This window comes from Tachysurus vachellii, chromosome 10 (genome assembly GCF_030014155.1).
Source record: "Tachysurus vachellii isolate PV-2020 chromosome 10, HZAU_Pvac_v1, whole genome shotgun sequence".
NCBI classification, from domain to species: Eukaryota; Metazoa; Chordata; class Actinopteri; order Siluriformes; family Bagridae; genus Tachysurus; species Tachysurus vachellii.
Genome location: NC_083469.1, coordinates 21,904,177 through 21,931,470, shown reverse-complemented (window position 1 = coordinate 21,931,470; position 27,294 = coordinate 21,904,177). Strand labels below are relative to the sequence as shown.

The 27,294-nt window shown below is 38.6% G+C and overlaps 2 protein-coding genes and 1 long non-coding RNA gene across 8 annotated transcripts; 2 read left to right on the top strand and 1 right to left on the bottom strand.

The window, feature by feature from the left end:
* Nucleotides 1-6,203: 6,203 nt before the first annotated feature.
* Nucleotides 6,204-9,371, top strand: LOC132852390 (uncharacterized). Its single transcript, XR_009649115.1, has 7 exons — nucleotides 6,204-6,262; nucleotides 6,385-6,465; nucleotides 6,581-6,679; nucleotides 6,852-8,103; nucleotides 8,192-8,290; nucleotides 8,397-8,444; nucleotides 9,084-9,371. It is a non-coding gene; the product is annotated as an uncharacterized LOC132852390 (long non-coding RNA).
* A 3,710-nt stretch (nucleotides 9,372-13,081) lies between these two features.
* lrr1 (leucine rich repeat protein 1) lies at nucleotides 13,082-17,052 on the bottom strand. Of its 5 annotated transcripts, none has more exons than XM_060880302.1 (5): nucleotides 16,949-17,052; nucleotides 16,332-16,540; nucleotides 15,450-15,548; nucleotides 14,132-14,859; nucleotides 13,082-13,829 (listed from the first exon to the last, which is right to left on the bottom strand). In XM_060880302.1, exons 2-5 carry the CDS (start codon nucleotides 16,512-16,514, stop codon nucleotides 13,574-13,576), a joined length of 1,266 nt encoding a protein of 421 aa, XP_060736285.1. In that variant the 5' UTR covers nucleotides 16,515-16,540; nucleotides 16,949-17,052; the 3' UTR covers nucleotides 13,082-13,573. The 5 variants fall into 5 exon arrangements, with proteins under 5 accessions (XP_060736285.1, XP_060736286.1, XP_060736280.1 ...); XM_060880303.1 differs by having other exon boundaries at nucleotides 16,332-16,543; nucleotides 16,949-17,047; XM_060880297.1 differs by lacking the exon at nucleotides 16,949-17,052 and adding an exon at nucleotides 16,704-16,942 and having other exon boundaries at nucleotides 16,332-16,543.
* A 66-nt stretch (nucleotides 17,053-17,118) lies between these two features.
* klhdc2 (kelch domain containing 2) lies at nucleotides 17,119-27,067 on the top strand. 2 transcript variants are annotated; one of them, XM_060880304.1, is made up of 14 exons: nucleotides 17,119-17,267; nucleotides 17,733-17,976; nucleotides 18,071-18,150; nucleotides 18,266-18,383; nucleotides 22,694-22,806; nucleotides 24,365-24,446; nucleotides 24,526-24,609; nucleotides 24,766-24,846; nucleotides 24,926-24,984; nucleotides 25,065-25,174; nucleotides 25,261-25,333; nucleotides 25,441-25,528; nucleotides 26,315-26,367; nucleotides 26,455-26,802. In XM_060880304.1, the coding sequence occupies exons 2-14, from the start codon at nucleotides 17,743-17,745 to the stop codon at nucleotides 26,576-26,578; spliced, it is 1,299 nt and encodes a 432-aa protein (XP_060736287.1). In that variant the 5' UTR covers nucleotides 17,119-17,267; nucleotides 17,733-17,742; the 3' UTR covers nucleotides 26,579-26,802. The 2 variants fall into 2 exon arrangements, with proteins under 2 accessions (XP_060736287.1, XP_060736288.1); XM_060880305.1 differs by having other exon boundaries at nucleotides 17,129-17,267; nucleotides 17,737-17,976; nucleotides 26,455-27,067.
* The last annotated feature ends 227 nt before the right edge of the window (nucleotides 27,068-27,294 follow it).

The following is a 27,294-nucleotide window of genomic DNA, read 5'->3' as shown; positions in this document are numbered from 1 at the left end:
ATGGAGTGGTTTAGATCAAAGTCCAGACCAAAATCCAATTGAGGATCTGTGGCGAGACTTGAAAATCGCTGTTCACAGATGCTCGCCATCCAATCTGACTGAGCTTGAGCTATTTTGCAAAGAAGAATGGGCAAAGATTTCACTCTCTGGATGTGCAAAACTGGTAGAGACAAACCACAAAAGACTTGCAGCTGTAATTGCAGCGAAAGGTGGTTCTACAACGTATTGACTCAGTGGGGCTGAAAACAAATGCATGCCACACTTTTCAAATATTCATTTGTAAAAAGAATTAGGACACCATTTATCATTTTCCTTCCACTTCACGATTATGTGCCACTTTTTGTTGGTCTATCACATAAAATTCTAATAAAATACATTTTTGTTTGTGGTTTTAAATGTGAAAAAGTTCAGTGGGTATGAATACTTTTGCAAGGCACTGTAATATCAATATTATTGATTAATTCTTAAATGTCATTGTGTGTGTGTGTGTGTGTGTGTGTGTGTGTGTGTGTGTGTGTGTGTGTGTGTGTGTGTGTGTGCTTTGCAATGGGCTCAGGATAGGATCCAGCTCCTCTGCGAAACTGAAGAAGATAAAGATATGAATATAATTATGATTAATTATACTTGTTATAAGTATTTATTACAGAATACAGTGCTAAAAAGAAAGTATAGACAATTAATTATGGATGATTATAAGATAACAACGTCTTGTGTGTTTCACAGAGGCCCAGTGAACTGTCCTAAAAGATTTGTTTAATGACAGAAAACGTATACAAAATTTGCTCTATATACTTAATGTCACCATCGTTTTGCCAGCAGATGGCGACAACGGCTTTTTGGATTTTCATCCTTTACAATTTCTTTTAGTCAGTGACCTGCATTTATGAGTACTGTGTTCATATTTACAAACCTCTTCACACAGTTAGCACAACAACGGTCTATGTGGACTGAAGCACCTTCATTGCTTTGCATTAAACAAAAGCATTAAATAACCTCAGATTTAAAACTTCATGAATTCTTATATCATTCAAATTCACCATTCAACAAAACTAAACGTATCTACAGAACATTTTTCACCTTTTCATACTGTTTTAAAAACTAATCAATATAACTAAAACAAGTCCAAGTAAATGTTCTTTATTATTATAAAAAATATATTTAATTCTACTTTTAATAAAATAAATAAACCAATAGACTAAAATAACTAATAATAAAGTATATTAACTAATTAAGTAAGGGTATTATTAATATATTAAGTATGTATTAATATATATAAATGTAACTGAAATGTAATAAAGTGCATGTGTTACAAATGCAAACATAATAATAATAATAATAATAATAATAATAATAATAATAATAATAATAATCTTCATCATCATCCTCGTTGTGACTGGGGTCGCGAGCTTCCTGAACTTGTCCATCTTTGACGTCATCTGCGTGTTAGTTGTTGTATAATTGTTTATTTATATTTAAACTGGCTCCATAGTGATAGTTTAAATTAAAACACTGCTTGTTCGCCGATAAACATCGTCTCCATTATCACCACTCTACAACTTCTGACACAACTGAACTCTACAACTTCTGACACAACTGAACTCTACAACTTCTGACACAACTGAACTCTACAACTTCTGACACAACTGAACTCTACATCTTCTGACACAACTGAACTCTACATCTTCTGACACAACTGAACTCTACAACTTCTGACACAACTGAACTCTACAACTTCTGACACAACTGAACTCTACATCTTCTGACACAACTGAACTCTACAACTTCTGACACAACTGAACTCTACAACTTCCGAAGACACGATGGCTGTAAGAGGATTTCTACCGGACCTGAAGAGCTGGACTGTAGGTGAGATCGCTCGTGCTGCGGGTCTCGTCGCTTTCTCTGCCGGTGCGGACCGCACTCAGCCTTCTCACGGTAGGAAGAGCTTTATCCTACCATGTGACTTTAATGTTTCACTGGTTTTACAATAAATCCTGTTGATGTTACAGTGTTACAGTCTAATGTTATGTAGCTCACAAGCGACCTCGTCTATGTAGACAATTAGCCTCATGCTAGTTATCGTGCTAGCGAACTTGGCTACTTGTTTAAATTACACTATAAAATCCTTACAATTGGCTCAGCAAGTTATTTTATTTCCATTATGAATTATTTTATGTATTTCATATCATATCTACTTGTCTGTTTTCTGAAATTACTACAAAATTTATTGGTAAATATAATATAAATATAATCGTTAGGCTAATGTTAGCTAACCTGCTAGCGATCTTAGCGGTCAGTTTAAATTACATACTAAAATCCTGAAAGGAGTTGATGAACGTAGCTGACGAGAATTTAGTTTATTTCCACAATATAATATTCAAGCCCATTAAAAAGTGACTTTTCACAACCCTGACTACTGGATTTACACTAAATCCTACTTAGACTAGTGATTAGTCAGATCTAAAGGGCTTGGTTGTCTACCTAGAGAACTTCACTAATCATTTCATTTACACATCATAGTGAGTATAAAGGTAGTTAGTTTTCTGAACTCAGATTTAACAATTCAGGATGATTTTTTAATAGATTTGTGTGTTGGACAGGTGCAGGAGGTTTTAGAGAGTTTAATCAGGTCACATCAAATGTACAGTGAATTTACATTTACATTTACAGCATTTGGCAGACGCCCTTATCCAGAGCGACGTACATAAGTGCTTAAATCTCTAACATTGAATACATTAATGCTGGATCACTAAGTTACATACTTAAGATATCATGAGTTTAAAACATTTGTTCAAAGTTACAATGAAAAAGTGTCAAAGGTGTTTTGTTTTTTTCTTAAATGCAAAAAGATAAGGAAAGAAGTGCTAGTTGAAGTGTTTCCTGAATAAGTAGGTCTTCAACCGCCGCTTGAAAATAGCCAGTGACTCAGCTGTCCGGACCTCTAGGGGAAGTTCATTCCACCACCTTGGTGCCAGTACAGAGAAGAGTCTTGTAGTATACTTGCCTCTTACCCTGAGAGATGGTGGAACCAGTCGAGTAGTGCTGGTAGATCGGAGGGTGCGGGGTGCAGTGCGAGGAGTGATGAGGGCTTTGAGGTAAGAGGGAGCTGGTCCATTTTTGGCTTTGTAGGCCAGCATCAGTGTTTTGAATCTGATGCGTGCAGCTACCGGAAGCCTGTGGAGGGATCGCAGCAGCGGGGTGGTATGCGAGAACTTTGGCAGGTTGAAAACAAGCCGTGCAGCTGCATTTTGGATCATTTGCAGAGGACGGATTGCGTTCATAGGTAGACCTGCCAGCAGTGCGTTGCAGTAATCCAGTCTAGAAATGACAAGAGACTGAACAAGTACCTGAGCAGCCTGTGTGGACAGAAATGGCCGAATCCTTCTAATGTTGTAGAGAAGAAACCGACATGAGCGAGTCACATTAGCAACATGAGATGAAAAGGACAGTAGATTGTCCATGGTTACCCCAAGGTTGCGAGCTGTGGCTGAAGGGGAGATCAGATCATTGTGCAAGGATATAGCAAGATCATGACCTGGGAATGAATCACCTGGGATGAACAGCAGTTCAGTTTTGCTAGGATTGAGCTTTAACTGATGAGCAGTCATCCATGATGAAATTTCTGACAGACATGCTGAGATCCAGTCAGAAGCTGTGGCAAGTTAAACAAGCTGACTACAAATGTTACAATTTGTCTGTTTCTTCATAAGCTAATTAATAATACATTTGACAGGGTTTTTAACGTTTAGGCATTAATAGGAAACTTTGATATTGTGTAGTTAAGTTGTAATTCTGATTCACCTAAAACTCATTGCAGAGCCTGTGGACATGCTGAGGGAATCATTAGATACTCCCTCTCTCCTCCAGGTATGTATCAGTTCAGTAGTAACATTTGAACTTTGTGTGAAATGTGTAGGCCACTTTTGTTTTGTCTAAGTGTGTGTGTGTGTGTGTGTGTGTGTGTGTGCGCATTAAGGTCATTGAGCCAATTCTGCAACTGCTGCCCACCGAACCTCAAGACGAACCTTCAGCCGTCACTCTGGTAAACAAATCTTTCCTTTATTTGCTAAAGCCGATCACTGGATTTTACAAGGTTGCATTTACTGTAAAGGATGTTAGTATGAATCGGCTATGATAAGCAGCTCTTATGGTCTCCGTGCTATACATTTCACAGCTATACAAACACACAAACACCCTTTGCTACAAGTTTTAATGTCTAGTTTTGTTTCTCTATTTCTAGCCAGTGGACATCAGGAGAGACATCCCCGGAATGATAAGGGGTCCAGAGAGTCGGCTCTGCGGGCTCGAAACCGTAGAGACGCACCACTCGACTCACAAAGTAAACTTTTCCTTTATGGAATGAAGAATATTGAAGGAATAAATATGAAAATTGACATGATTTTTAGAAGAGCACATTTGTGAAATGTGGTCATAGATCATGAATTTTGTTTAATTGACATTTGCAGGGATTCCCTTATTATACCAGATACGAGGAGAGTTTTCCTGGCATTCAGCTAAGTGATTGTTCATTGTGGCATCAAAAAATGTTATAAATTGCAGTGACTAAATTGAGTTAGTGTGTTTTAAGGTTGTTGAGCCACATCTTCATTCACTGCCCAACGAACAACAAGAAGACCCATCAGCTGTTCTTCTGGTAACCAAAGCTTTCGTTTATTTACTAAACCCGATCACTGGATTTTACAAGGTTCTTTTTACTGAACAGAATATCAGTATGAACCTGCTATGATCAGAAGCACTTATGATCTTCCTGCTCTAATTTTCACAGCCACTCGATGCTGGAGAGCTGATCAGCGCTTGCCGAAACATTCAGTTCCTCTCTGCAGACACCTTCATCTCCCAGTCTGAGGTATTCTACAGTGTAGCAGCTATGATACAAACACACAAACACTCTGCTTTACAAGTTCTTATGTTTAGTTTTGTTTCTCTATCTCTAGTCAGTGAACATCAGGACATACCTCTTGTGGATGATAAGGGGCCCAGAGTGTCGTCTTTGTTGGTTTACAACCACAAAGACACAATCCATCAATCACATGGTAATCGCAGACCTAAGTACTCTGATGAAGAGAATTCACCTTGATGATTATTAGATACGCACCTTTGTGAAATACATCTTGAGTTTCAGCTGTTTGTCATTTTCAGGGATTCCCTTATCATACCACCACAGAGGACTGTTTCACTGGCATACAGGTAAGGGCTTATTTGTTGTGGCATCACAAAACTTTTGTTAATTGCAGTGATTAATTGTGTTCCTTTTAAATTGTTCTCTTCAGGTTGAATCTGGGAGGGTTACAGAATTTATTTCCTGTAACCGAGTGGAGACCGACATCATCGTGCCAGGTTTTTATTATGTGGTAAGTTTATTGCACTTTCATAAAATGTGTATTGTTGTTAGTAACTGTTTGAATTTGTCTGCAATGTCAATATTTTTTTTTATTCAACAGCAAACCATTAAACAGGTGACCTGCACATACCTGTTTGTGGGTAAAGATGGGCAAATGGACACCTCCACTTGGGAGAAGGAAGAGGTTCCCGTTCCATATGCGGTAATTCCATGTTTCACACCTGATGTGTATCTACATTTGGTGCTATTCACCTGAACGGGAGGCTGTAAAATCTACTGTGCAAGTTTTAACGATTCATTGATTTGGCTTGCAGGAGAGTGACGAGAGCTTTAACCCAGAGGAGATGGAGGTGCCCTTTATTTGGTATGAAACTCTTCACTGTTTAATGGTGTAACCTTGTATTGTGTGTTTAACATACACTAAGCATTTACATGTCCTGTTTCTTAGCTGCCATCTCTCAGACAGAGGGGTTACTGATGTGGGCCTGAAGCTGCCCGCTCTCCGTGAGGCGTTCGCTGTGAGTAAAACCTTTTTTCGGCTGCTGTTATTGCGCAGGTAAAGTCCACTCGGCTTTAATTTATATTGTGTACTGTCTCATGTTCAGACTCTGCTTGCCAGCATCCACAACCAGAACTTCCTGTTCCTGGTGGGAAAGAAGATCGTCATGCGTCTGGCAGCGGCTAACATCCAGGTGACTTAAGGATGATGAAAAAGCGATTCATTTTAGTGACGAAAATACTTTGTTACTTAGCAAATTGAAAACCATAGCCAGTGAGTCACAGACATTTTGTTTGTTTTAACAGGACGTAGTTGGGGTGAAGTTGGCCTACGAGGCATTGATTCAATTTCTGAGGACGCCTTCTTATCAGGATTCGATTGAGGCAGAGATCTCCTCCTGTGTAAGCTAATAATTGCCTGTGTGAAGTGACATGTTTAAATATAGTAGATTTGTATAATATAGTAAACAGGACTCTTAATATGTAATGCTAATTTCTTTTTGTAACCTTTCTCCTCTGTACAGGTCCCCCACTACAACTTCCTGGATGTTTTTTTTGAGCTGATTCTGTTCCGCCATTTCAGAAGTGGCTCAACGCTTGAGACAGTAAGTGACTGATCAGGAGATTTATAAGCGATGTTGAATGTAAATTCAGAAGATGTAACCTTTAACCCTGATAGGACATGGCATTAATGATGCTTGTTGTTTTCCTTTCCTAAAGTTTAATGGAGGATTCTTGGAGCGCCTGCTCGAGCTCGTCAGCATGTGGGATGTGGACGTGTGGGAGCCTGCAGCAGAGCTGTACTTCACAGTGCTTATCGTAAGTGTTTGAATATCTTCTGATGCCACGATACACAAATTCTCAGGATTGTATCTTAAACTCAGTGACACTGTGTTGGATGTGTGTGTGTGTGTGTGTGTGTGTGTGTGTGTGTGTGTGTGTGTGTGTGTGTGTGTGTGTGTGTGTGTGTGTGTGTGTAATTTGTCAACAGGATCATCTAACACAGCTTGCTGAAGTACTGTTCTCTCAGCCTCTGGAGCTCTACAGCGACCCAGCAGCCTTAGCCACCACGGTTCAGCATCTTCTCAAGAAGCACGTCCGACAGATGATGGACATTTTGGAGAAGCTCTGAGCAATGTCTTTTTTTATCGCTTTATTTTTTCTTCTGATTTATTTTATGTTCGTTCTTTTCCCTCACTTCTTTTCCCTACATTGCTCAAGCTCTCCATAGGTAAGTATGAATTCATTTTATTTCTATTTTTGATTAAGATTTTAAAAATCACTTTCCTTTCCTATAGGTGTGTTCAGTCAACCCCAGGACTGAAGACGGGCTTAACCCTAGGATCCCTCATCCCTTAATAATCATCCCATATTAATCTATCCCTCTTTTCCTATCCCACTCCCCTATTCCTATAGATAATAAATGTATTAATATAATGTTTTGTAAATAAACTTTACATATTTGTAAATATTAGTTAAATATTCTTTAATAAATGTTTACATTTGTTCCTATTACAGAGTAAATCTAATTATTTTATTCATCACTATACCTATATCATTTTCCTTTCAAAAGCACAACACACCATTTTAAAAGAAATTTCAGAACCTTTAAATGGTTTGATAAAATGTGTGAAATTCAGATATTTATATCCTTGGAATATTTGTGTGACGGCCCCAAGTTGTGTAACAATCTTTAACATTTGGGGAATTGCATAATTGTACATTATTTCTCAATTACAGATATTGAAGATATGTATAAAATACACAACTTTGTATTTCTTATGCATATATTAGCCTATAGTTGACACGGGGTATTAACAATAAGCTGTTTTTTTATCAAGTTGGTTGTTATACAAAGCCAGAACTCAAGTTTAACAGCAGTTCTAACAAGAAGCTTTTACAATACAGTATACAGTGACTAGGGTGTTGTATAAATGAAAAAAATTAGATAATCGTAGTAAAGTAAATAGGATCGTTGAGACAGTCCCTCAAATGCTGCTCACAGAAACTCACCAAGAACCTTCAGCCGTCCTTCTGGTAACCAAAGCTTTTGTTTATTTACTAAACCTGACCACTGGATTTTACAAGGTTCTTTTTACTGAACAGAATATCAGTATGAACCTGCTATGATCAGAAGCACTTATGATCTTCCTGCTCTAATTTTCACAGATGCTGGTGAGCTGATCAGCGCTTGCCGAAACATTCAGTTCCTCTCTGCAGACACCTCCATCTCCCAGTCTGAGGTATTCTACAGTGTAGCAGCTATGATACAAACACACAAACACTCTGCTTTACAAGTTCTAATGTTTAGTTTTGTTTCTCTATCTCTAGTCAGTGAACATCAGGACATACCTCTTGTGGATGATAAGGGGCCCAGAGTGTCGTCTTTGCTGGTTTACAACCACAAAGACACAATCCATCAATCACATGGTAATCGCAGACCTAAGTACTCTGATGAAGAGAATTCACCTTGATGATTATTAGATACGCACCTTTGTGAAATACATCTTGAGTTTCAGCTGTTTGTCATTTGCAGGGATTCCCTTATCATACCACCACAGAGGACTGTTTCACTGGCATACAGGTAAGGGCTTATTTGTTGTGGCATCACAAAACTTTTGTTAATTGCAGTGATTAATTGGGTTCCTTTTAAATTGTTCTCTTCAGGTTGAATCTGGGAGGGTTACAGAATTTATTTATCAATATTTATAATTTAATTTATTTATTTAACAATAGAAAGTTGGTTGTTACTCAAGTTTAACATTTCTTACAAGAAGCTCCGAGCTGATAGCCTTACAATACAGGATACAGTGACTAGGGTGTGGTATAAATGAAAAATATGAGATAATCATAGTAATGTAAATAGTAGGATAAGACTTTGAAACCTCCCTCTCTTAGTGCCACGTTGTTCCCCACCCCTTCTTCATGAGGTATCATGCTGACCAGAGAAAGGGACAGTCTACTGATCATGATTTTTGAGTCGGAGGTAAACAAAAGTCAGTGTCCTAGGAAGCTCTCTTTCTGTTCGCATCCTCTCTGTGTTCTCTACAGCCATGTTAATTAAATGTGCTCTCTCTCTCTCTCTCTCTCTCTCTCTCTCTCTCTCTCTCCCTCCTTCTTCTTACATGTTCCCTCATTTTTCAGCAAAAATATATATTTATTCAAATATATATATTTTACACATGATTTGGTGTTTTTAAATGTTTGACATTGATTTTCACAGATTTAGTTCATAGTGGAGCTGCCCCCGCTGTCACCCCAACTGCCTGATACCCCAGCTGCGTGACACCCCAAATTCCTGACACCCCAACTGCCTGACACCCCAACTTCCTGACACCCCATCTTCCTTTAGATACACCTCTACTGTGTAATTTGAGTAATACTTTATTATCTGTGTAATAAGGAGGAGTCTTCATTGTACATTGCAGTACAAACCCTGAATAAATACATCCAGGGAAGAAGAAATATAAATATTTGTAATATTTAGGGGATGTAAGAAGAATGTAAGAATGTAATGTAAGAAGAAATATTTGTGACATGTAGTCATCTTGGAAAAAGTATTATTCATAGGTAAATATTATATTATTATGAATATAATCTAATATACATTATGTAAATGTAATTTTTTTCAAAATTTTCAGGATCCTAGACATGTTTTTTAATTCATCCATGTCCTTAATTTTCTGTATTTTTGAATAATGAAACACTATTTTATTCTACTGTATTTTACTTACTTTATTTTAAAATGTTCTGTTAGATACGTTTTAACAGCACACGTCTGATTAATAACCACAAAGAAATAAAAGGTGACATTCTTCACTTTTGCTTCGTTCTTTATTTACTGTTTTTGCAGGTCTAAGCTGCTTGATAAAACAACAGCAAAATGATTTTGAAATTAACAGTTCAAATACCTTCAGAAGAAGTTGTATTATAAAAAGCTGCTGCTCGTTTCTTCTGTCATTTGCCTCCCACAAGTCAAAGTACAAAGAGACTACAGTCTAAATGCAAATGATATAAAATGTTACTGAGGGAGATGAATGTTCCAGTCTGGCCTGCACCAGCACTGAATTAAACCAAAATACATGTAACTTCTGTGTGTAAAACAGCAATATAGAAGATCACAGAGTGAAAGTGTGATTATATATTGAGAGAAAATAATGGTGTTGAAAATAATGGGATTGTTTCCTCAAGCAGTTGTATGTTAAGCCCACAAGGATTCTTGTTCACTTTAATTTTGAGCTTTAGTCATGATCAGTTTGCAGCTTGAGTCAGTGAGTGGACGTGTACCTGGATTTCACCACTATGGGGTGGTTGCAAGATTGCTGTTGTTTCTGCACAGCAGCAGTCAGATCAATCGTTCCTTTTCCGTCTAATGGGATTCGTCTCTGGCCAGCCATGGAAGTGAAAATGTCTGACCAGATGAGACTGCTCATCAAAAAAACACCATATATTTATTTTACGTTATGGGTAAAGTGTAGTAATGAATAACATAAATAATGCTTGACATAGGTCCACACAATTAAAATAAAAAAATATTGAATATTTGAACACAGAGTCAAAAACCGAATACTGAATAAAAGACATTTTCTGTGCTTTAATGGCTTTATTTTTATTATTTTTGAGCCTTTGGCATATGGTGTTATATACATGCACACATGTATGTATATATATATATACATGTATTTGCGTTCTTCAAATGTATGTATTACTTCTTGTTACCAATATCTGGTGAAAACTGTCAACAACACCTTCAAAAATAAATATGTCAATCGTTTATTTTTATCAATTTACAAAATGATAAATTTCATATGTTGGTTGAAACAGTCATTAACTGAAAATGTGCCATAGGAGGCTTAAAACTTTAAACTCGGTACATTAAACTCTAGTACTAAGCTGAGGTCGTGAAAGACAGTTTCATGTCACAGGTCATACACCATGCCAAGACTGATCACAGCAATAAGACACAAGGTAGTAATCCTTCCATGGCTGGAGCAGACAACATCCCTGACAGTGTGCGGACCAACTAGTGGATGTCTTTCCATGAAGAGCACTGTGATTCCAACATCGCTCAATGTAGGCAGTGGTAGCGCAAGTGCTTAAGTCTCTGAGTTGTTGATCGGAGGTTCAGAGTTCAAGCCCCAACAATGCCAAGCTCACAATGTTGGGCAAGGCCCTTAACCCTGTGCTCCGACCCTAACCTCCTCATTTGGGATATGAGAAGTAAAAAGAATTTAGCTGTAATGTATAGGTGGTGATAATAAAGGCTTCCATGATGCAAACATTCATTCATTCGTGACTCAAGAACACCTCCTTGTGCAACTGGATGGGAGACATCAGTCAATCTAGATCAGGAACACTATCTTGAACACCAACTCCAGAAGTCCTGTTGTTCACTCTGCTGACTCTTGACAGTCAATGCACAGCTCAAACCACATCATTGTGTTTGACAATGACACAATTATGGTCTCATCAGCAAGATCAAGGAGGTGCAACAGCCTGGTTTCGAGCCAACAACTATATCTGAATGTGGACAAAACAAAGAGATGGTTGTTGACTTCAGGAGAGCATAGAGTGACTGTTCTTTGCTAAACATTAAAAGATCGTGTGTGGACACATGTACTTTATATGAAACTGTTCATTTTTACATAGTCTTTAAGTGTTGTTATTTTAGGTAGCTCTGTGCTTGTATTTAGCACCATGGTCATGGAGAAACGTTGCTTCATTTCACTGTGTACTGCACCAGCTATATGGTTGAACTGAAAATAAAAGCTTACTGAATTACTCTCGGGGGCACGATGGCTTAGTGGTTAGCACGTTCGCCTCACACCTCCAGGGTTGGGGGTTCGATTCCCGTCTCCGCCTTGTGTGTGTGGAGTTTGAATGTTCTCCCCGTGCCTCGGGGGTTTCCTCCGGGTACTCCGGTTTCCTCCCCCGGTCCAAAGACATGCATGGTAGGTTGATTGGCATCTCTGGAAAATTGTCCGTAATGTGTGATTGCGTGAGTGAATGAGATTGTGTGTGTGTGCCCTGAGATGGGTTGGTACTCCGTCCAGGGTGTATCCTGCCTTGATGCCCGATGACGCCTGAGATAGGCTCCCCGTGACCCGAGGTAGTTTGGATAAGCGGTAGAAAATGTGTGAGTGAGTGGATTACTCTCCTGTCAACCAAGGACAAGAATCTGAGGCAATCATGGACAGATTAAGATTAGAAAAAAAAACTTTTGTTTTACCAACTGTCCAGGTTGGGTAGGTCTTTGCCCATGATAGACTCAGCTTCTTGTTCTTGCATGACAGGAGTGGAACCTGATGTGATCTTGCAGGTAACGTCTTCTTACCACCTACTTAAACATTGTTGCAGACCAAGTTCACCCATTTCTGGCAATAATATTCCTTAATGGCAGCTTCCTCCTCCAGTGGAATAATGCACCCTGCCATACTGCATAAATTGTTCAAGAATGATTTGAGGGACATGACAAAGAGTCCTCAATGTTGACTTGGCCTCCAAATTCCCCAGCTCTTAATCCAATACAGAATTTGTGGGATGTGTTAGACAAACCAGTCCAATCCATGGATACCCCATCTCAGAACTTACAGAATTTGCTGCTTGGTGCTGGATACTGTCATTAGTCTTTTGGAGTCTATTCCTAGGTGGGTCAGAGCTGTTTGGGTGACACAAGTAAGATCCATACAATATTAGGCAGGTAGTTTCACTGTTATTGCTGATAGATGTACAGTATACTACCCATCCACTTTATTTAATACCTATACACCTAAACATTCATGCGGTTATTTAATCATCTAACACCAAAAATCAAGTAGGTGCAGGTCAAGATCTTTAATTAACATTAAACATCTGAATGCAGAAAAAATGTGGCTTTATGCGTTAAGGATGCAGTAAGGATTTTGGGAGCAGAAGGGCTATTTTTTTATGGTTTCATAAACTGCTGACCTCCAGGGAATTTTCCACATAAGTATTTACTTTTTAACCAAAAGTTGTCCAATATATTTCACTTAGTTGTAGTGTGCTGTGTATGTATATAACAAGGCATTGTCAGAGGGGATTCAAATTTATATAAATAAAACTTTAGAAAATTTAGTCAGTATCTATAATATGGAACTATTTAATCTGTCTCCACTCCAAAGGGGTTCTGATATGAACGGTTTTGAAATTTGTTCAACGTAATGTGAAATTACTGTTTTGCTACTCAAAGATTTTGGCAGGTTAAAAAAAAATGTTAATTTATTGATAATACACCAAAATATTAAGAACAGAAACAGTGACATGCACAAAATTATAGACAATTAAGGACCAATTTATAACACAATCTTGTTTTACTAATAATGTAATTGCCTTTTAAACAGTCTGATATGTATTGGGTTGTATCTCATTTTATTTTGGTTGAATGCTGAAGAATAAGCCGTGTCACACTGTCTACCTGTAGAGTGTCATTTTAAAATAAAAGTAATTATAAATAGTGACCATGAGACCACAAACCATATGATGTTTCATGATGTGCTAAAAGTGACCCGTAGTTAACCCATTACTATTATGGCAATATCACACAAAACCACACATAAGGGTAGCAAACAAGCAGAAACACCAACTGTGATTGCTGAACATAACAGAGGTCACTGTGTGAGTATTAAAACTGCAGCTAGAGCTTCTATCAGCAGGACTGGTAAAAAGAGGTTCTTGTTTAACGTTACATTCTTCTCAGCTTAGTCCTCTCTGCACACAGCCATCCAGGAATTGGCAGTAGCATGTTAGTGAGCAAAAATGGCGCTGAATGGGAGCTTCTGTGCCTCCCATGTCATCCACTAGCACCACAGTGTGAGAAACTATGTGCAGGTTCATGCTCACAGCTGTACGTATGTAAGAGTTTACACAAATGCAGCCGCAGTTGCACACTTTTGCCAGTTCCATGTTGCCACAAAGGTATAAGGGAATGAGATGAGGTCCGTAAGGGATTCTATTGCAAAAAAACAACACCCAGGTCATTACAATACACCGCGGTTCATACATGACTAAAATAAGACATTAAAAAAAACAAAAAATTAACCAATACCCGAAGACAGGTCTAGTGTTTAAAATTTTACTCCATTAATTTCATAGTGAATCTGAAGCTAATGTACCAAAACAAAGTAAAAAAAAACGTTTCTATGACAGCAGTCATAGACTAAACTATTGAATAGCAAATAAACCAAAAACCTTAGAGGATATCAAATATTCTTGCTGTGGTCATCACTCAAGCAATGCATTAAAAAAAATTACCTGTAGTTGAGCACAGCTCTAGAGGCCAGCTCTTCCAAAGAAAGAGGTAACGTGAGTTGAATGCTGTGATCAAGAGGATTGGGCTGAGCAAAGGGGTTCCCAAACAGGTCCAGGTTCTCCAGTGACAGCTTGCAGAAGTCTCCAGGCAGCATGGTAAGCTTGTTGTGGGCAGCTGACAGGAAACGCATTTTTGTGAGTTGGCCAATGTGAAAAGGCAGCTGTACCAGTTCATTGGCATCCAATTTGAGGCTAACAAGCTCACGCAATTTGCAAAAGCGAGCAGGCAGCAGCTTTAGGGAGTTCTGGCTTAGGTCTAGATGCTGCAGTGATTTCTGGAGACTGGAGACGCACAGTGCTTCACTGAAGCTCTCCAAGTTGTTGTTGTGAAGAATCAGTTCTGTCAGGAAGTGAAGGTCGCCAATGGTATCTGGAAGCTTCTTGATGTGATTGTTGCTGAGGTCAAGGGTTCGCAGAGATTTTAGAGACAACATGCGCAGGTCCACCCTTGCTAGCTTGCAGTAAGACACGTGCAGCTGCTCGAGAGAGTAGGGGAAGCTGGATGTGAGGGGATAGTCCTTCTTGGACATGATGGTGAGCTTCTTTTTGGGTTTCTCCACATCTCTGGCACGAACAGGGGTAAGTGTGGAGAGAGTAATGCTGTTCCTAACGGTTCCTTTGTGTGCAAGTTGAGCAGCTGAGAGGAAGGTTTTCAAGCTGGTGGTATCCGCCTAAAATGGGTGCATTAAGAAAATAAATTTGATAAAGTCAATATCATTTTATGATCCTTTGTGTTCATTCTAGCCTGAAATGCCATTTGTTTAAGCCACCTGAGGAAATGACATGAGGAAATGAAAGGAAATGGGGAATAATTAGCTTTACGTAACTTTCCACATATACATTTTTTGTATTGGGATGCCTGTTGCGTTTGCAGCTTATTTAGCTACTGCCATCATCTATTTGGCTGAATTTACAGCCATGCTTGCCAGTTAAATATAATATTTTTACAATAAATATTTATAATGAAGAACGACATCTATGGTAAAAAGCTAATATTACTCTTAGACTGTAAGAATAATCATTATTTCAGCTAAATTTTAACTCCAGGAAAGAGGTTAAGAGACATATCAGTTATATAAAACTTGAAGATCGGAACTGGCCAATCATAGTGACAAACAAACGGTAGTCAGCAGAAGAATACTCGGTGTAGCATCCCTAAGCATAATGACTATAACTTTGGGAGTTACAAATACTGAATCATATATATTAATTGCATATTAAATATGTTTTAATTACAATCACCATTGGAAAGGCGCATTACCTTGCTCATGCAGATGTCCACCATCGGTTCTTTAAGTCGTACTGTGGCTTTCCCCTCTTCTACAAAGCATGTGAAAAACTTCTCTATATTTTCCTTCAGCTTTACATGTAGGCAGCAAAAAAAGGCAAGAAATCAGTGGCATTTGGGGCATAAAATTAACACTTCTGAACAATCAGAATGAGCAATAAAGAGCAGTGTTTTAAAAAAAAAAAAGAATATGGCAAGACATTAATTCTTTGTGAGAGCAGTTATAACAGTCGCACCCACTGTAATTAAACTGACATATATTAATGCCCTGACATTATTGTTTGTACAGTAACAACACAACACCCTGGATGCTCCACATAATCTAAGGCTTATAACAATACAATAAAATTATTAATATACTATGGTAAGGGGGACACGGTGGCTTAGTGGTTAGCACGTTCGCCTCACACCTCCAGGGTTGGGGGTTCGATTCCCGTCTCCGCCTTGTGTGTGTGTGGAGTTTGAATGTTCTCCCCGTGCCTCGGGGGTTTCCTCCGGGTACTCCGGTTTCCTCCCCCGGTCCAAAGACATGCATGGTAGGTTGATTGGCAACTCTGGAAAATTGTCCGTAGTGTGTGATTGTGTGAGTGAATGAGAGTGTGTGTGTGTGTGCCCTGCGATGGGTTGGCACTCCGTCCAGGCTGTATCCTGCCTTGATGCCCGATGACGCCTGAGATAGGCACAGGCTCCCCGTGACCCGAGGTAGTTCGGATAAGCGGTAGAAAATGAATGAATGAATGTACTATGGTGACATTTTCTGTAAGGAAACGTTGATGCAAGGAGACTCTACTGTGGTCACAGTAACACGAACCTACGGTGTGTTCAAAAGCCCAAATCCAAAAGGAGGACACTTGCCTTGTACTTGGATCCCGCTCTGTCTTTTGCTGTACATATCAGTAAGTAAACATTAGCCCGCTGTGTGCTTTTATCCACATGTTTCCCGATAGACAGCACGGCCCTGGAGCCTCTGCCTTTGCTTTTCACACCAAACGTAGGCAGCATCCGATTTACAACTTCAACGTCACACTGCAACTTCATCGCGGCGACACGGACACAAACACCACCTGCTTCACCCGCAGGACACAACGTTGGAACGTCAACAGTTAGCTTTAACTAGCTAACCTGTGCTAAAATGTTCAGTAGCAATGCTAACATGAGCAAGTGTGCACACTGTTGGCCTGGAGGGACCTTTGGCTAGCATGGAATACAGCACAAATTGTTACTTACAAGATAAACAAGATTTTAGGCAGCTGAAATAACATAACATGAAGCTATGGATAAAAGAAAACAAACAATGTTCAGCATTGTGGTGAATTAGCTTACGTTAGTTTACTACGACACAAAAACCTGGAAAAGTTACGAATCCACAATGCAAACTGTACTTTTCAAACCGATGTGGATGTAATGTTCCTAGTAACCTAAAGGATTAGTCGTATTATCGGTGTGTTTTTCCTGTATAGCTATAAAGTGACCCGAGATAACCAGCTGCTCCAGCGTTTGTTTATTTGAAAGGCGACTCTCCCGCGCCGAACTGTTTACTTGCGCATGCGCAAAGCCACTTTACGCTGCATCCGTACTATCACACTAAGCAGCATGGAGGGAAAATAGCCCAGAATCAGCATTGCGACATACTCTTTAGTACGTTAGTGTTCGTTTCATCAGCCGTAAACCGTTCTCAATTTGACCCTATCATTATGGCGGCTCAATGTTGTCTGGAGTCACTTCCTCTAAAAGGCCCGAATTAACTGGCCTTGTTTTTAGTACATTAGCACATAAGTTTCGTCTGTTCACGTGAGTATCATGACGTTTATTGTGTTTCTGAGCGATAACATGAACGAACGCAGCTGAGCTTTTGTGCAGGTTTCCACCTAATAAACAACAGGTGACGCGTCGTTCTGAATCGGTTCCTGTTTGTGCGCGTTCGGTTGCTCATGACTCGTTTCTACGTACCACTTGAGATAAAAACAGAGACACTTGAGACGCAACCTGCCTGTGTTTTGTTTCCTGTTAGCAGTAAAGATGTCTAAATTATAGTGGCTTTAACATAAGAGATTGTCTACAGGTTCTCAACCTTGCTCTTGGAGCACCAGGTTTTCTGAACATATTCATATTTTCTTTAACTCTAAAACACCGGATTCAACTAATCAGCTAATGAAGAGTCTTTCCTGAGCAGAGGGGAACTAAAATGTACAGGAGAGCTGGTTGTTAGTAGTGACATGTAACATAGCAAACAATGTACTTTGGTCGTTTTTGTAGCTAGGCAAGGATGGCAAACCAGGAGGATGATATTCAGGATGTCCAAGAAGAGTTGAATGATGATGATGAGGATGAAGAAGCGAGTGATGAAGAGAGGGATTTTGGGTGGCATGAACAGGGAGAGCTGAACTGGTCTGATGATGATGGGGATGATTCAGAGTCCATCTCAGACACTCCAGCAGAACGCAGTGGTCACATCGCAGTGGGTGACAGAAACTGTATGTATGTCTGGGGAGGATATAAGGTAAGTGGAGGAAATCAACATGCCAGTTGTATATAAAGTTCATCATCATTGTTTCCAGAAAAATCACAAGCCTGTCTCTTATTTGATTAATCAGAATGCTGAAGCATCTGGGTTCTTTGATTTGTACTTACCAAAGCAAGAAATCTGGATATACGACATGGAAACTGGAAGATGGTACATTTTTGTAGACTAAATACTTGCACATAAATGGTCAAATTTCCTTTTCTGCAGTATAATTTGGAGCCCAGATTTACATGCTGAAACAAAACAGAAACATGTATATTTACAGGAGAAGGCAGCTGTCAGGAGGAGAGCTCCCTAACCCAATGTCGGGCAGCTGTGGTGTATGTGTGGAAGGCATTCTGTATCTCTTTGGAGGCCATCATGCTAGAGGAAATACTAATTTGGTAAGGTTATTTCCCCTTACATGTTGCATGAGCTAAGATATTTCATGTGAGCGATAGTAAAATAAGTCACGAAGCATTTATTGTCAGTTTGACCATATATAACTGGTACAGTACATAGTGAAATGAAAACAAATTATCCTCTGTGACCAAGGTGTGTTTATTTCAATAATTGTGCCACAGCACATTTAAATTCTCGAATTATTTTTTTTATTTTTTAAGTAATTTTATATAGCAGCATGGCTAAAAATCTTTACGACTGTAACAAATGATTTTTTATATCTGTGTTCTATGTGTATGCACAAAAAATAATACACCTAATATTCGTCTAAAGTTGGTTATTTTGAATCATTATTGTTAGTCTTGTCTATGCACTTCCAGAAAATGTCTCAGAATGTATGCTTATATTGCCACACACGCACATACTGTATATGTGTATATATATATATATATATATATATATATATATATATATATATATATATATATATATATATATATATATATATATATAATATCCAGTCAAACCCGAAATTATTCATACCCCTGGCAAATTCTGACTTAAATTTACTTTTATTCAACCAACAAGTTTTTTCTTGATTAGAAATGACACAGGCGTCGCCCAGAAGATAATAAGACGATGTACAAGAGAGGCGGCATTGTGGAAAAAATTATTATTCATCTTTTATTTACATTTGAACAAAAAGTGGCGTGTCCAGAATTATTCATACCCTTCTCAATAGTCAGTGGAAAAGCCTTTATTGGCTATTAAAGCAATCAAACACTTGCTATAATTGCTGACCAGCTTTTTGCATGTCTCCACTGGTATTTTCGCCCATTCATCTTTAGCGTTGAGCTCCAACTCTTTCAGGTTGGAGGGTCTTCTTGTCATCACCCTGATCTTTAGCTCCCTCCACAGATTCTCAATCGGATTTAAGTCAGGAACATTATTGTTAGTCAAAACATTAATGTTTTTGTCTGCTAACCATTTCTTCACCACTTTTGCGGTGTGCTTTGGGTCGTTGTCGTGCTGAAATGTCCACTGGTGCCCAAGGCCAAGTTTTTCTGCAGACTGCCTGATGATATATATATATATTATCGATCGAGAGAGAGAGAGAGAGAGAGATGTGCGGATCATCTCAAACGTCACCGAACCAGCACCATAATTTTCTCCGAATAAGATATCCGCACCCGACCCCATGGTCAAGGAATGATTTTAACAACGCATTCGGTACAGTTAGAACAATCTGCAGGTAACATAGTACACTGGATGGATACTGTTTTTAAATGAATGTTTATTTACTTATTTATTTATGAAGCAAAGGTTCTTCTTTGGCCAGATTACGACAAACTGTGTCGAGATTCCCCCGAAATCAGATATAGGTTGCACATGTTGCACTTTACACTTTACGTGACTAGGTTTTAAGTCCTTAGCTCTGTGTTGTTTTATGTAGCTTTGTCATTTTATGTAGCACCATGGTCCTGGAGAAATATTGTTTCATTTTACTATGTCCTGCATCAGATATACATGGTCGAAATGACAACAAAAGCTTCTTGACTTTTTCACTTGAACAAATGGAACCTGTATACCTTGAAAGAACATCTGAAGTTCATCTGAGCCAATGGGCTGAGAATTGGATGACCCGGATTCCCTACAGCATTTGTGGAGGGAGAACTACTCTAACTACACCAAATCCCATTTCTTAGCTCATACGGATCATGTTGTGATCATGTGGGATAAAATGATGAATTGCTAAAGCAAAACTCTTTTGGAATGAATTAAGTGTAAAAATAGCTCATCTTGTGGTTTGACTCCATAGGAGTACTCAAATCGGTGTCATGCTGCTTCAAGAACTTTGTGTTCAATTGTTTAACAGAGATAGAGAGAGAGAGCACACTACTCCAGAGGATTGCCATTATGTAGGTTTGAAAATCAATCCTGCAGATGACATAAGTAGAGCTCTTGGATGCCCTTCCTGACACAACCCTCTCTATTTATCCGGGCTTGGGACCGGCACAGAAGTCACTGGCTTGCAACTCCTGTGGCTAGATTATACAGATGTAAATACCAGGGAATAAAAACTGAAAACCCAAATTCATGTTTTACATCAATCCTTTGTCAAATGCCAAATATGCTGAATTAGGTAGAAAATTAACTGTTAAAAAGCATGATGTCATCCATTAATAAATAAAAAGTTACATATACAAGCCCGTAGGCAGGGGGGGGTTCGGGTGGTTCGAATGAACCCCCCCTCACTGCCAAAGGTCCAGAATTTAAGTTGGGTTCTTTTTCATGTGATTTTTGTCATCATTGTTTTAATCAATGCTTGTGACAAATATTCTGGGTTGCTGGTTCAAATGAATATGATACATTATTGTAGCTGGGCGTGTGTGTGTCTGTGTGTGTCTGTGTGTGTCTGTGTGTGTCTGTGTGTGTCTGTGTGTGTCTGTGTGTGTCTGTGTGTGTCTGTCCGTGTCTGTCCGTGTGTGTCCGTGTGTGTCCGTGTGTGTCCGTGTGTGTCTGTGTGTGTCCGTGTGTGTCTGTGTGTGCGTGCAGTTCAGAGAGAGTTCTCGCAATACACTTTTCAAAGCAATGGTGAAGCATCGCCTCTGAATGATGGGGGAGAGGTTTTATTTGTGTGTGTGTGTGTGTGTGTGTGTGTGTGTGTGTGTGTGTGTGTGTGTGTGTGTGTGTGTGTATATATATATATATATAATTATTTATTTTTTTTATTTTTTTTTTAATTAAAAGGATTTCTATATTTTATCCACTCAATAGTCTATAATATAATATCCATATAAACATAGCGTAATTATAATAATAAAACATAGTGGGATATTCAGTGATATTGGCTGTGCAATATCGGCTTTTGTGATTGCCCAATACCGGTAGACTGGAGCCAATGGAAATGCTTCTCTCCTTCGGTGCGCGTCTTTATTCCTCTGAGAACTTCAAAGCGGACCGCTTGAAGTAAATTATCTGGAATGATTAGTATATTAATTGATTTACGATGCCTGCCCAGCTAACACACCATGTACTAGTTACGTAATAATTGCACCCAAGAAGATTGGAACTGACCAGTGTACTAAATCCATAAGTGTCAAGACAAATACAGCAACAAGCAAAGAGGCATTGACAGAGAGTCAAGAAATGATGATGAAAATAATTATTATTAATACTTCAGTAAAGTTCATTAAATCGATTCTGTTGTTAGTGTGGTCTGTAAACTTATGAACTGTGTATGGACTGACAAAGGTGGTACATGAGGAAGTAATTTGACAACAATGCAGTAAATAATTTACGTGCATCAAAAAGCGTGCTCGTTAAGATACCAGCAGACAAACTAATCCAGCACAAATTAGTGCATAAAAGGTCACCAAAATGAAGTATTTCACTCTCTCACTCACTCATTTTCTACCGCTTATCCGAACTACCTCGGGTCACGGGGAGCCTGTGCCTATCTCAGGCGTCATTGGGCATCAAGGCAGGATACACCCTGGACGGAGTGCCAACCCATCGCAGGGCACACACACACTCTCATTCACTCACACACTCACACACACTATGGACAATTTTCCAGAGATGCCAATCAACCTACCATGCATGTCTTTGGACCGGGGGAGGAAACCAGAGTACCCGGAGGAAACCCCCGAGGCACGTGGAGAACATGCAAACTCCACACACACAAGGCGGAGGCGGGAATCGAACCCCCAACCCTGGAGGTGTGAGGCGAACTTCATTTTGTGAAGTATTTGAACCTCATATTTAAAAGGAGAAAGTCCTCCTCATTTAAGAGGAGAAAAACTGCAAAAAAAATTTTTGCAGTTCAATAGGCTGGCTGTGGCCCTGATATACAATCTCAAAAACCTCTCATAAAATTTGCTTAGCCAATTTCTTTTTCTCTATTTCTACATTTACATTATTTGGCAGATGCCCTTATACAAAAGTGCTTTTAATTCTCTACCTTTGAATACATTAGCTCTGGTTCATTAGATTACACACTTAAGGTGCCTCATTTCCAGCATCCTTACATTGTTGTTTCTTTTTAGTATATTTTTGGAATACTTTCAAAAATCTAATGGCATCTGCAGTGTATTTTACTATTTACTGCTAGTGTAAACTCTTGCTTTTTGTAGTGGCCATGATAAAGACATTTTATTAGATATCAATTAAGAATGCTACAACATGAAGTAAGTTTTAATTACTAATGGCAGAAATTTTGTTCAGGGTAAAAATACTGTTTACAATCAGCTGCAAGTGTTTGTAGTACTTAAGTATGTATCTAATATTTCACCTCTGTTATATTTTTCAGGTTTATCGTATGCCTCTGAGGGGCTCTAACTTCCAGTGGGAGAGAATGAAGGACCTTAAGGGTTTGGCTCCTACATGTAAAGACAAATTAGGCTGTTGGGTGTACAAGAACAGGTTAGCATTCATCACAGTTCTGCATGGTGGTAATGGGATCTTCTTTGAAAAGCAGAAGTTGGGAGCTCATCATACCTCATTTATGCTATCATACTTTAATATGTGAAATTAAGTAACCCTATAATAGGCAGTTGAGAGTCAACAACATAAGGATATTGATCTGTATGAACATGATCCCCATGTCACACTGTAGGATCTCAGTTGTCATCATGTCTGACTGTACAACAGCCAAGACGCGTGCAAATCGGACACACATGAAGACTTGTCTAGGGTTTTACGTCATCAGTCCGTGACACGTTCAGACTCGCGTTCTCTTGCTAAAATGGCAGGTAGCAGCAAACAAAAAAATCTATAGCGTTTTTTAGTTTTTCTTCCTGCTGCACTGTCCACCTGACTCGTTTCAACATATTCCCTGAGGCGGTTTAAAGTTGTTGCACTAAGTGTGTCATCCCGTTCAGTGCTCCTATTGGTTCTTGGTTTGGTGCTCTTCGTAGGAGACGTCACACTGCAGGTACGTGTCTGAAATCTTCTGACACTGCCAGAACTTCATTGGAGAAAAAACAGATCGCAACTGCCATTTATCAGCTGTCAGTAACCACGTCAAACCGGTGATCAAAGAGTACAGATTTTACTCTAGTATTCTAGAAATCTTTTAGGATTTTCAAAATTTGTATCAGACGACCAAATTGTGGACAAAATCGCAGTGTGAGCTTGAAGAATGAGGTTTGCGAAAGAACACAGAGACAAAGGAAAAGACTAAAATAATGTGCTTTATTGAGTTATTGAATTGAATTATTTGGACAACCTAACAGAGGACATGTTTGGTGAAAACCAAATACAGCATGGTATTCAAAAGAACCTCATACCAACTGTGAAACATGGATGTGGATGTGGTTTGAGGATGTTTGAGGCTGCAGAAAGACCTGGCCAGCTAACCATCACAGAGTCCACTGTGCTTGAGGGACATGAGTCAAATGTCATATGTCAAAAAAATTGAAGCTGAAATCTAACTGGACCCTGAAACATGACAAAAACATATCAGTAAATCCATCAAGGACTCACTTAAAAAAAAAAAGTAAAAAACAGAGAATTATGGAATGGCCAAGTCAAAGGCATCTGGCAATCTAAATCTGACAAGGCAAAGGCATCTAAATCCTATTGAGATTATGTGGGGCGATTTGAAACAGGATGTGCATACAAGAATCACACCGCTGAAAGAATTCTGCATCTACGAGATACAGCTCATTGAGGTTATTTCAGCCAAAGGGGAGAAAACTAGCTATTAGGGCACATGGTGTCCTAACTTTGTCCTCACTTGAAATAATTATTTTTGTTGATTTATTTTGATTTAAAAAGTAAAAACAAAGTGGGTTTTTTCTTGTTGTTTACAAGCAGTTACATCACTACAGGTACAAATGAAAATTGACATTTCTGAATAAAGAACTGAGTACTATTTAATAGGGTGTCCTTATTTTTTCACATAACTATATATATATTTTATATGGGCATGAAATTGAAATCCATTACAATTTGTTCGAACTGTTTCTTGCAATCACAGGCTGGTGTATTTTGGGGGCTATGGATATGAGGCAGAAGCAGACCATCAAGGAACGTTTGAATTAGATGAAAATTCACTTGTGGTAGGCAACCAAGCTGTTTTAAAGTGTTACTTAAAAAAAAGAAATAATAGTGAGAGGCTTAAATGTGATGCTCTTCCAGGGTAACCACCAAGCACGGGGCTGGAACAATCATATTCACATTCTTAACCTTGAAATGTCAGCCTGGAGTCAACCCAATACAAAGGTAGTATTTATTTCTGTCTGGCTGATGGTGTGTTGGGATTTTAATTGTTTTGCATAGTCTTTAAATGGAATTTTGATTGAAGGAGTAATCCCTTGTTCCTTTTCTTTTTAAAGTTTATAAATCACAATTAGATTTTTGTTTATTTGTATGTGACAGGGAAATGCTCCAACACCACGTGCAGCCCATGCTTGTGCTACTATGGGAAACAGGGGTTATGTTTTTGGTGGACGATATATGGTGGGTATCTTAAAACTAAAATATATGAATTCTATTCAATTTATTTTTGCATTAAGAAGGAGCATATATTTCTCGACAGAATCATCGGCTAAACGACCTGTACTATATTAACATGGACACCTGGGAATGGACTGAAATGTGAGCTGGTACATAAAATAGATCTCTTTTACTTCTTCTTACAGTCTGAATTTGTTCATGCAGTTATGCACTTATTTTAGGTCAGTACCTCAGCAAGGCCCAGTTGGCCGATCATGGCACTCTTTCACACCTGTGTCATCAGATCACATCTTTCTGTTCGGAGGCTTCACTACTGATCGAGAAACACTTAGTGAGTATTATACGACAGCGACTCCCGGTATCAAGGTATACGTGATTAATTTCATAGTGGATTATTTGACGGCTTGTCTCGTGTAGGTGATGCGTGGCTGTATTGCGTGACCACAAACGAGTGGAAGCAGTTTAAACACAACTACAATAAAAGTCCAAGGTTTTTGTCTCTCTGTTGTATTAATTTGACAAGGAATTTAAATGAAAATCATATAAACACTGTTCATGTTACATTATTTTAATGTGTGTGTTTGTGTCTTGGGAAAGACTTTGGCACACAGCCTGCTTAGGTCTGAATGGAGAAGTGTTTGTATTTGGGGGATGCGCAAATAATCTTCTCTCACATCAGCAAGCAGTGAGTATAGAGATCATGACTTCCAAATATTAAATAAACATGCATTTGTGTTTTGCTTCAAGTAAGCATTTTTTTGTAAAATGTAAATAACTAATTGACTAAACATTAAAAAGGTAATCAATGATAAAAAAAAAAAAAACGAAAAACACAGGCAACCATTTTTATGTGCTTTATAATGATGAATGTTTTCCGTATTTTTGCTTTAGCTTAATGCTGTTAATCGTTTGTGCTGATTGAAATAATTACATGGCTTACGTTATGCAAAAGCTAATTTGGGACCAAAATTCTAATTATTTGGGATAACTGTTGTGTACGAACCAAATACTCAATGACTATATTAAAATATTGAGCACACAATTAAAATCGTTGCCCTGTTTTTTGTCACACAAAGTCTAGAAATCAAATATTCATGAATCCAAGAATGAAAGAAATCAACATTGAAGTACAAGTAGGCTGTTTTCTTGTTAAGATTAGAAACTTGTTTAACTCCAGCACCTGGAAAATCTTCTCCTGTACTGTTACGTCTTTCTAATTAGAGCTCAGACATCTGTTCATTTGTATTAGAACTTGAGGAACTGATCTGCAATTCTTGCTACTAGCAAACTGCTGATGCGCATCTGGGTCATTTAAGATCCCTGATTATTTTATTCTCAAAGTAAATTTGAAATGTTGAGAAATAAGACAATTTTTGTGATCTTCATTGCTTTAAAGTAAGAAACTTTGTTTTGCATATTTGTTTTTATTTCCCACATGGACTCTCAAATTTGGTTTTTGTCTCCTCAACAGTCCCATAGCAATGAACTACTATCTTTCAGGATTCAACCAAAGTCCCTGCTTAGGTAAGTGTTTAGAATTGACCTAATGCAGTCATATTATTACTCAGTGGCCAGAGATGATGATTTTTTTTTTTGTGTGTTTATGCACAGGTGCTGTACAGAGGTTGTTGTGCAGCACAGACATCAACTTGAGAGCACGTTTGCCTGCTTGCCCAAACATCTACTAGACAGCCTCCGACAGAGTATCGATTCAGCCGCTACTGGAGGGTCCTAGTACTACATACATGTACATTTCATCAACCTAGGAGCAATAATGGGAATGTGTGGCACAGCTCCAGGGCTTCACTGTACAGAGGCTTGTAAGAATGCAAAGACAGAGATGCAGAGGCTGCGTCAAAGGAGGTTAAAAGGCCCCTTCTAATCCAAAATCAATGTTTGTATGGTAGTTGTTTGGTAAGACTTGAAACTTGTACATTCTAAATAAAATGTATGATTCGATGTGGTTTAGTGATGCTGGCATTTAAAGAGCTGTTATAGCACTCATTCGCTCAGTTGAGATTTATTTATATTACAAATATAACTTTCACTATATAAGCAGTCAGAAGCATGTTAAATGTTATTGATGCTAGCTGTGCCATTAGTTAAAGTACATTTGTACTGGATACAAATGATAAGGAAATTTCTTGTCTATCTGATAGATAAGGACTCAGGACTGATACAATTACTATCCATTATTACCAACCATTAAAAACCTGTATGTACAGCCTGCTAAATTTGTATTTTTAATAGTCTACATAACTCTGTACATGTGATTGAAATAATGTTTAGTTTGTTGTTTTAATGAGGGCTGATATTAGTCATCTGGGAACTTAAAATTATCCAATGTGGCAGGACATGTTCATTTCAAACTACTTCACCTCTCATCTAAACAGACGAACCTCCTGGCATAGCACATGTCCAGTCTTTTTGATTCATGAATGCAATTTTCAG